The sequence below is a fragment of the Mesitornis unicolor genome, unplaced genomic scaffold (assembly GCF_000695765.1).
Source record: "Mesitornis unicolor isolate BGI_N332 unplaced genomic scaffold, ASM69576v1 scaffold23297, whole genome shotgun sequence".
Classification (NCBI taxonomy): domain Eukaryota; kingdom Metazoa; phylum Chordata; class Aves; order Mesitornithiformes; family Mesitornithidae; genus Mesitornis; species Mesitornis unicolor.
In genome coordinates, this window is record NW_010194640.1 from 1,142 (window position 1) to 11,186 (window position 10,045).

Consider the following 10,045-nt stretch of genomic DNA (forward strand, 5'->3'; position numbering starts at 1 on the left):
TAATTTCAAATATTGGTTTTGCTTTTTCATATGTATTTAATTTGAGTGTACTTTCTTATTTTATAAATCTTCAGGCTCTAAATAGAGCTTCTAGTAAACTCACTGTGAAGTGATAAGAGTTGTCTTTTCTATCAAGGAGTTTCATTCTCTCTTTAAAAAACTTCATACATTTTGAAAGGTGCCAAATGACAGATTTGAAGTTGGCTTGCATGCCAATGAGACAGAAGTAATTTAAGGACTGCCCTAACTCTGAAATAATTGTTTGATGTTTCTCTTGTTTCATGAATGTGAAATCAAAGTTCTAACATGCCGAATGTATGTAATACACATAAAATGAGATTCTCTAAGCACTGTAAATTTTTGCTTTGTAGCGCATTTGTTGTGTTACATTTGTAGCTGTAAAGAGGGTTCTCAGAGTTAAATGTTATTCCCTGGCACTGATCACTTATATGTTGAGTTTTACCTGAATGCATTTTGAAGTATCAGCAGCCAGCCCTATGAATAGTAATTCATCTGTTCCATTATGTATTTTTGTGATAGGCTACTAAATACAGTAGTACTTAAGCAGAATGTATTTAATGATTCATTGTTGAAGGTGAGTACATCTGTAAGGGGTGTTAAAGATTTCACCGCTTTTTAAGATAATCAAGTCTAACCATAACTTGTCTCCTACTGAACCATGTCTCTAAGCACCTCATCTACCCGTCTTTTAAATACCTCTGGGGATGGTGACTCCACCATTTCCCTGGGCAGCCCATTCCAATGCCTGATAATCTTTCAGTAAATACATTTTTATTAATATCTAATGTTACAGTACAAGTAGCTTCTGAAATCCCTATAGGCAAAGTTATATGAATAAGGAAGAGTTGATGGCCCCAGCTCAGCAGTATAAAATCTCATTATTCATTAGCTTTGCTTCTTTCTGAAGAAGCTGATACTGACAGACTGTGTTTCTTCCTTCTTGTTTGGGTTTGTTTTGGATATACTTCAGTCCTCAGATCCATTTATCAGTGAAACTCCTGACCTAAGTTTCTTGAATGTTTAATGGGAGCCGCAGGGCTGCATTCTCAAGAACAGATTACTTGTTGAACATCCAGCTGATTGAATTGGGCACACAGTGTGATTTGTTGCACTTAGACCTTGTGGATCATTAAGATGTGTATGTGTTTGTGGGTTTTCTAGGCAAAAACTTCATTTAAAAAAAATGTCTACAGTAGAAGGAATATGAAAGAAATTGAATTCATTATTTGTTATTGCACAATCTTTGTAGACTTTTTCATGTCTGTTTTCATTAAAATAGTTGTGCTGAATAGAAGAGTTTTACAAAGTGTGTTGTGTGCCTTCAGAACGCTACACCGTTAAACATATTACTAGGTTTATCTAGATAAGGCCAGTGTTGGAGTTGTGATTCTCAAACTTCCTGTTTTTCAGATCAGAGGCTAAATGTGGCACTTGGACATGAAATAGAGGAGATTTTCAGAGCTAATCCTGAGCAGGTATGTGAACCCAGGGATGGAAGTAGTAAGAATTTTTGTGATAAAGTTTTGAGACAAACATATTTGAATACATAGAGCGCAGCCTGCGTCAGCATGGTCTGGTCTTGCTTTGGGTCTGTCACACAACTTGAGTTGTTTGTTGATTTTGCAAGCAGTAGCAGAATAAAACTGTTGTAACACTGAATTCTGTTACTTTTCAAAAGTTTGTCTTATGCAGGAAAACATATCCCGGAAAGAATACTTGATCTCTAATTTAGTAAACTTTTTCACTTTTATAGACTTTTCAGTTCTAAGAGTTTGGTCTCATGTGGAGATTATTTTTTGTGCTGCTAACCATATGCCTTTCTGAAAGTCTGTGCAGAAAGCTAGGGCATCAGGACTTTCTGACTCTGAGATGTATGGAAATGGACTTGGCACTTAACACAAGCTTATGATTCTTTTGAGAAGAACCTACATTCTTCTAAGTGTGAGACAATTTCCCCTCAGATGAAATTATGCTTTATATCAGAGCATCTCCAGAAAATAAGCAACCCACGAACAATTATAATTGTATCAAATCGGGCCAACACTCAAGGATTTTTCAACATAAACATGAAAGTGATCATGTGGGATACTGTGTATGATTACAGTACAGACAGAACAACACCTTTGGGTTGCATATAGAAATTTAAAACTACATGCAGTGATGTGCAAGTACTAATATATTAAGTGTACCACTACAGAAAAATGCCCCTGGTGATGATGGCATATCGGGATCCAGGATGATGGACCAAAGGTAACCAATTCCATATAAGTGGGAATTCTAAAAAGTATTTCAACAAAATTGTCATGTGCTTTTAAAAGTGTAAATATCCAGGTGAACCTGATCCATGCATGTTCACAGTTTTGCAGACTTGTGAATGAAGGTCTGCAAAAGTGTTCCTGTAGTTGTTTTTAGGTAAGATTCTGTTTATTCAGTAAATGAAATATTTTAGTTTTCTTGCAGAATCTGTAAATTAAAGAATGGGAGATGAATGAAGGAATTCTCTATTCTAAATTTTAAGTTAATAAACAACAGTACAGGTAAGATTGTACTGATCTAAGTAACACAGGTAACTGCTGTCTGTTGAAGGCAGGTGGATGTTTTTTAAAAAAACTTACTTGACAATCTACAACTAACAGGGCATAAAATAAAATTTTCTATATGCTTATTAGAAAACTGTTTAATAATCACTGTCATTTGCTTTCTTTTATAAAATAACCTATCTTGTTAGCTTTTAAGGCATTATCACTCTAGACTAATAACAAATTTTCAGAGAATTACTGTAAATTACAAAATACTAGGAAGAAAAAAGTGTATAAGTAGAACTACAATATTTTACATTGTCCTACAGGCCACTTTACTGTTGTATGTGAAAACAGTAACAAAGTCTTACATAGAATCACAAATGATTGAAGATATGAAATACTAATTTTGTATTCTTTTTATAATGTTCCCTGTTCTAACTCTGTTGTACGTGAAATCTACTGTTAATGATCATACTTCAAAAGTCGTAATCTGTTAATTTTATTCTGGTGACTGTAGAGCTTGGACACAAAGAAAAGTCTCTATTTTGTTCTGTCTTCTAGATTGAATTCTGTAAAACTAGGTAATTATCAGAACGTAATTTGAGCATTTACAGAATTTATTCTAAGTATGTTTTTCAACTTGTTAGCTTGTCAGTTCTAAGAGCAGCCTATGATAAACACTTGGAAGAAATGAAGGAGCAGCTGCAGCTTTATCAGGTATGGATTTTCCTAACATTTCAGACTGTATATTCTTAATAGTTTATAGTATAAATATCTAGGCCATTATTTTTTTGTCAGTAAAGTACGCATGCACCATGCTTCACAAACTTGCTTGACTGCAGTCTGCCTCAAATATTTCAATGGAGAGCTTTTATGAAAAGGCTGAGAGATTGCTAAAATTGCACAGATTACTGTGTGTTTGAAGAAGCAGTGTTGTGAAACAAAATGTGTGGTTTATTTCCGTAGGTGTTCTGATATTGTTGCAGGTATTTTCCTAGGTGATAGTCAGATGAGGCAGCTTTTTCCCTTTTTCCCTCCAGGTCTGATCTTGGCCATGCATTCCAGCTCAGTCTTGCAAGTGTAGATACATGCAGCCTTCTTCATTCTTAGGTTCAAATAATTCAGGATCAAATAATTTTTAGATGCTTATTATCATGGAGGCTGATGCGAAGGGGAAAATGTCTTCCTTTCAACCACAGAAAAATAAAAATTTGTAATGCTTTATATAAGCACTGAAGAGCAAGGTGATGTGTTTAATAATTAAAGCCTGTGGCACACAGGAAACAATTTTTACTTGTGATCTACATGCAGAAGTTATACTCTGGTTTTGGTTTAATGCACTTAAGTTGTTTGATCTGTCCATCATAAAGATTCTGCAAATACAGTATTCAAGCTTGGCCAATTTCCAAAGGGAATAGAAGCATTATGCCTTTGTTGCACTATTTAGTTAACAAAACAGTCCATTTGACTCATGTAGCTGAAGTTTCTCCTCAATTAATTCCTGAAGTATTTTCTCAAATGCTTACTGCATAGAAGATGAGTTACCCACCGTATCTCTAAAGGAACTTGAGTTAATTAGGAATCAATCTGTAAGAGCAATAAGAATTCCAAAATCTAAGTTTAATGCTCATAAAAACTTCTCAATGCTCAGGTATAACATGACTTAGCAGCTGTTAAATTTAAAGGGTATCCTGTGACTTTCCTTATAAAAGAAAGTTACTCTTATTTACTGCATTATGCTGAATTACATTGTCCATCTTTTGTAGTATCAATTGGAATTAGAAGGTGAAAGAATGAATCGTCAAAATTTGTGTCACTGAATGAGTGCTTACTCTTGCTTGTTTTTGTTTTAGGTACAAATAAGCGAGATAAGACTAAAATTTGAACTAGTCACCAAGGAAAACAAAAGGTAAACAATTGCACTGCCCTATTACTACTGCTGTTTTTCTTGCTTTCGAAACCTGAAAAAGATTTTTTTTTCCTAGGACCTTGAAATCTTTTGAATCTACTTAATAGTTGAGGATTTCATACTCATGAGCTTAATGGTAGAGTCTTTAAGTGCTTAATATAGATTACAGCATCGGGTTTAGGAGTCTTAACTGTATCTCTAGAAGAACCAGTTATTAAACTATTTTGAACGTTTATAGGACATAACTTGCTTAATAGATTGAAACACGAGCTAGAAGTAAACAGTATGGATTGAAGGTACGGTATACTTCAGTTGTCAAAAAAAATCCCTGTTAAATACTTTGCTGAACTTTGTTCTTTGAATTTCAGGCTGCATGCAGAGTTGAAAGAGGTTCTCGAGAAGCAGCTGGAGAGTCTTCCTTTCATGCCACTGGAAACTGATATTCCTGCAGATGAAGGCATAGTGAAAAATCTTCAAGAACAACTACGACTGATGAATCAAGTGTGTGAGACGAAACATTTGTACTGTTTTATTTCTCTTCTTGTGTCTTGGCAGGTTTGGGAAGCTGTTTTATTTCTTGGTTCAGAGTTCATTTGTAACAGTTCCTTGAGACTATTTTGAGACCTTCTTGACTTTCTGTAGCTGAAGAAACAAGTACTTACACTTTCAACTTAATGACCTGAAGGAACTCCTTTCCTAGATTCATGTAGGAAGTTTATAGTATTAATTTGTGCCTGTAATTTTACCTAGTTGACTTGATCTTTATATGGAATTCTTGTGCAGGAAATTAATGAAATACTTTGTTCAATTTAACTTTCTTTAGTAGCTTGTCATTTTGATCAGAACAGTGAATGTGATATGAGAAGGCAAGTACATGTGGGATATAGAAGGTAATACTTAAATCTGAAAAGATAAGCAAAATAAGCTATTATAAGCTATAATAGAATATTTTTTATAAACCATTGTTCTGTAACTTAGGAAAAAGACCAAGCAAGAGAGCTCTTGCAGACTGTATTACAGGAGTGTGATCGACTCCGGCAGCAGTACCAGGAATGCATGACTGCAACGCAGATTCACATGGCTGAAAATCAAAAGCAGAAAGTAATTTTCATTTATATTTTTTGTGAATTTCATAATGTCTCTCTGTACTGTAGAGATTCTGGGTCTGTGTATACTCAAAATGAAGGATGGGGCGGGGAGAGGCGTACCAGGGTACCAGTAATATTAATTATTTTCCGTAATAGTTATCTAAAGTTAAGTGGTCAGATGTGGTCACTGATTGATCAGATGAATGCACTGTTAGGATTGGAAAAGTTCTCTGTTTCAACTATATGGACAGGAACTTGAGGAATACACTGAGCCTGAGTGGATTTTTATATATATATATATATATGTGCACAAGATGTGCACATGCATATAAACAATCATATGTTTGAATTGGGTTGTTGGAAATCTTCAGCAGAGTTCAACATCTGAAAAAGCTTCTGAAGATTTCTAGATTTTAATGTGGAAGTCATGCATGTTTTCTCATGTGTTTGAATCCTGAATTTTGTCTGTAAGATCATAGTGGGGTAGTGGGAAAAGTAGTCTCTATTTCCTGTTGTCATTCAGTAAAGAAGCATGTGTAAACAGATGAAAAATAAAGTTCACCAGTATTCTTCTAATGCTAGCTTGTGTTTAGAGCCAGTTTCTCTTCTGTTTCTGGGGATGGCCTGTCAGGAAATCTTATTTCAGAAAAGCTGTTTTGCTCTGATGAGCTATATAAGGATGCTCGGCTTGTGAAGAACTAATATAAACTTCATGCATATGTGTATCTCACTATGGGTATTTCTAGGTCTGTAAAGAGATACTATGAAGTTTTAAATTTGCTTTCCATTTTCAAGTGCACTAGACTTGTGGGCACACTTAAAACTCACCTAAGTAGCAGAATTTATTTTTTTTTACCGATTTCTGTTCTGTTGTGGTATTAAGTCCACTTCAGCAAGATGTTCTTTCCAAGAAGCAGGAAAAACATCTGTACAGCTGTTATGCTCTGTCAAGTTTCATAGTTATTTCAAGTAATAGTTATGGGGACGTTTTACCTAACCGTAGTTTCAGCTTTTTGCTGCTATTCCTTCTATTAGGTTATCTCGTGTTACATTGTCAGTTACTGATAGCATACATGTACTAGAGCATAGAGTCATTGATATCTGTTGCAGAGTTTATTTAGGGTTGTCCGATTCCAGTTTTCATTGGTAACTAAATTCTTGGTGGATTTTAATGCCACTGTAACAAGTCTGAGTTTGAGCTGCCTTTGTTTGTAAATGCTATTGGTCTCCCACAGAGGAAGACTTCTCAGTTAAATAAACATTTTTATTTTAGGTTTTGCTTTTAATGGCAGAGCAGAAAATAGCTATCAGAGGTAAATAGGTAAGACCAACTAGAATTAAAATTGTCAGAAGGCAAAGATGATAGAGAATATAATTGTAATAAGGGTTGGACATAATAAAGGGAATTGTTGGAATAGGTTTCTGACATAAACCTGGCCTTGAGACTATGAAGTAAACACAGCACAGTTAGATATTCCTGTGCTCTGAAGACACTTGGCATGATGCAGATGCATTGGTTTGGGTTTTTTTTTTTTGTGCTAGTTTTCTAGGAAGATAGAGGGCAAGTTCAAGGTCTCCAGAGTTTAATCAAACAGTTGAATGACATTCTATATGGCAAAGAGCAAATTAAGTGTGTCTATGCAGGCATTTTTTTAATTCTTAAGGGGTACAATTCTGCTGCTGTGCTTAGCAAAAATGTTTATAGTAGCTTCATAATCTGTGTGGCTCTTCAAAGGCACTACTCTTGTATGCTTTCATGTTTTGATAGTAAGTATGTATGAGTTTTGGAAGGAGGCAATTTGTAACTGAATGGAATTCAGTTACATTTTTCAGTAGTAAATTTTGTTTGCCAGATTACTTAGTCAACAGCTAGAAGTAATTAATTAAAATCTACAAAGGCATACTGAATTTCCTGCAATGTGTAACTTTTTTTGAAATGTTTTAAGCTGACTGTGAAACTGTTTAATTATACACCTCTTTATTATGATAACAATTCTAAGAAGCTCTGAATTCTTCTCGCAGGATCAACTGACTGGCTTTCAACAGTTGACTCAGCAACTGCATGTAGCTAATGAGAAAACAGAGTTGGTAAGTAAAACTTTCTGGACAGTGACCTAGTGGATTTGATCCCCTCCCTCCACACCCCACACCCCCACTAGAGTCTCAAAGTATAAAAGAAAAACAAAAAGTCATATATACATACCTGATTGAAAAAGAACTTGTGCTACTCGGTTTCCCAAACTTCTGTAGTCACCTTTCAGAAATCAATGTAATGGCTTTTTCCCAAATTCCAAACACCAGGTCAAGGGTGGTTGAGAGGTTAGCTCTTAATACTATGTCAAGAAGTCAGTGGTAAGTTTACACTCAGAATTTTAGTATGTGGTGAGCGTGTGTCAGTTGCACATTCAAAACCATCTTCACGAAGAAAGAAGTTAAATTATGACCTCTTGTATGGACTAGCTATGCCACATGTTTATCAATTCCTAGTTTGGCACTGTTGGCTCATCTTTTCAGGGATTTTTCTGAACTCTCATCATCTTCTAGTGCATCATCCATGTCCTTGGACTTCTTAGTGTCTAAGCTAGCCTAGGACTTCCAGGAGTGACAAGCAACTGTAATATAATAGAAAAATAGCAGTGAGAGACTTGAAGTTTCTGACTGAGCAGTTTCTTTGCAAGACACAACACGTGTAAGATTTTTGATTGTTTGTCTTGGATGCTGGCAGTGCAGTAAGACTCGTAACCTGCTCTAGGCAGTCTGCTCTCACTGCAACCTTTTTTCCCTCCCATTTGACCCCTTGTTAAATTATAAGCCTATTTCTTTGTAACAGTGAAATACTGTAGCTATGAAGGAAAGATTACCGCATTCTTTGTCATGGTGCCTGATACTGAAAACTTTTGTATTGCCATCTTTTCCCTTTCCCTGCTTTTTCTGTTCTGTTCAAAGCAAGTCAAGCCTTTAAATATGTTCTTTGACTGTGTTTTTAAGATGTCTAATCAGTCTTCTTGCTCACCTTTAAAGTCTTTCCAGTTGTCGTCATTCTTGACCTGTGCTGCTGGAAACAGCACAGTACTTCAATTGAGCCCTTACCAATGCTGAGTAGTATATTGCAGATTAGGACAAAATTGTATCTCGCAAGCAGTTTTCCTGTTTCCAAACTATTTTGTTAGTATTAATGAAAGCAACATAACAGACTCAGAGAACTTTTACCTTATGTAGTCTGTGATGGTCTCTAAAGACAGATACTTTAGAGTTACTGGGGGGGTTGCTGCCTGAAAACAATCTCAAGCAAACATAATGATGAACTTTTAAAGCAATTTTGCTGAGGATTTGGAAGTTACAGAATGTTTGATGTGCTATTACAACCAAACCAGTCGTAGGTAACTTAAAAAAATAGAATTAATGCTTAAAATCATAAAATTGGAAAGAGATGATGTGGAGAGGAGAGAGTGAAATGTGAAATCTTCAAAAGATATGAAAGAGACTTGTTAATGTAAAGGTAAAACATTTGTTTGTTATCCAAAAAGCATTTGGCAGGGTCTGTTTCCAAAGGCATAAAGATGTCATCAGATAAAGAACCATACCCTTTCTTGAACTAGCAAGCTGAAAAATAGGAGGTGAAGAGCCAGAGTAACTAGTCAGGTTCTTTATTATGGTAGAACAACTTTGTTTCCTAGATGTGCTCAGGTTAAAGTTAAGCATATTTATAAATATTCTGGAAATGAGATTCTGTATTGAGGCAGCAGTGTTCACTACTGATTTTTAACTATTTAGGGTAATGAAAACTGAAGTGAACTGCAGAAATTTGCAGAAATATCTCATGATGTTGAGTATCTGAGTGAATTTTTTCTGACATTTCATTGGTATTAAAACAAAATAATTCATGTGGGCAAGAGGGAGCTTTCAGTTTGTGTACCTTGTGATGATCTTGAAGTTAACTTACCATCTAGAATAGGTATTTTAGAAGTAGGAAGTGTCTGAAAACAATTCTTTGCAACAATAAAAAAAACTAGAAGAATGTTAGCAATTATTAGGAGAGCGGAAAAAAGGAAAATACTGTGCTTAAGTCCACAGTACAGTAGCATCTTGAATGTTGCTTGCAGTTGTGGTCATCTCTAATAACTCACAAGGGGGATGTAAGATCTAGAGAAAGCTAGTAGGGTAACAAAAAAAATGAAACTATTTTCACATGAGAAGACAGCTGAAGGACAGTGACACCTCCAGCGCTATGGCTGGCATGTTAAAATTGAAGGAGAAGCAATTCCTCATTGTTTATTGTCTCGGGTCTGAAGAGCATTAAATACAAGTATGTCATTAGACAGCCAATCTAAAACAAAGGAATTCTTTCCAACAGTGTGTGGTCTGCTGTGGTACTCATTGTCACAAGGTATTCTAGACACCAAAACTAGATGGGAATGCAGATGGTAGGTCTGAGCCCATTACAGTTCTGATCTCAGGAAGTTCTTACACTAGCAAAATATAGGGTAAGAAGGGGGATGGTTATG

At 35.5% G+C, this 10,045-nt stretch overlaps 1 protein-coding gene across 1 annotated transcript in view; it reads left to right on the top strand.

Moving 5' to 3' along the window:
• Window positions 1–1,431: 1,431 nt before the first annotated feature.
• The window catches only part of SCLT1 (sodium channel and clathrin linker 1), a gene marked incomplete at its 5' end in the record, with an annotated part of 41,336 nt that continues 32,722 nt past the window's right edge, over window positions 1,432–10,045 (top strand). Inside the window, 7 exons of the mRNA XM_010187884.1 lie at window positions 1,432–1,496; window positions 2,219–2,271; window positions 3,191–3,260; window positions 4,397–4,452; window positions 4,821–4,953; window positions 5,431–5,553; window positions 7,563–7,628. Of these exons, the coding sequence (XP_010186186.1) occupies window positions 1,432–1,496; window positions 2,219–2,271; window positions 3,191–3,260; window positions 4,397–4,452; window positions 4,821–4,953; window positions 5,431–5,553; window positions 7,563–7,628 (566 nt within the window). The remainder of the gene's footprint in view (window positions 1,497–2,218; window positions 2,272–3,190; window positions 3,261–4,396; window positions 4,453–4,820; window positions 4,954–5,430; window positions 5,554–7,562; window positions 7,629–10,045) is intronic.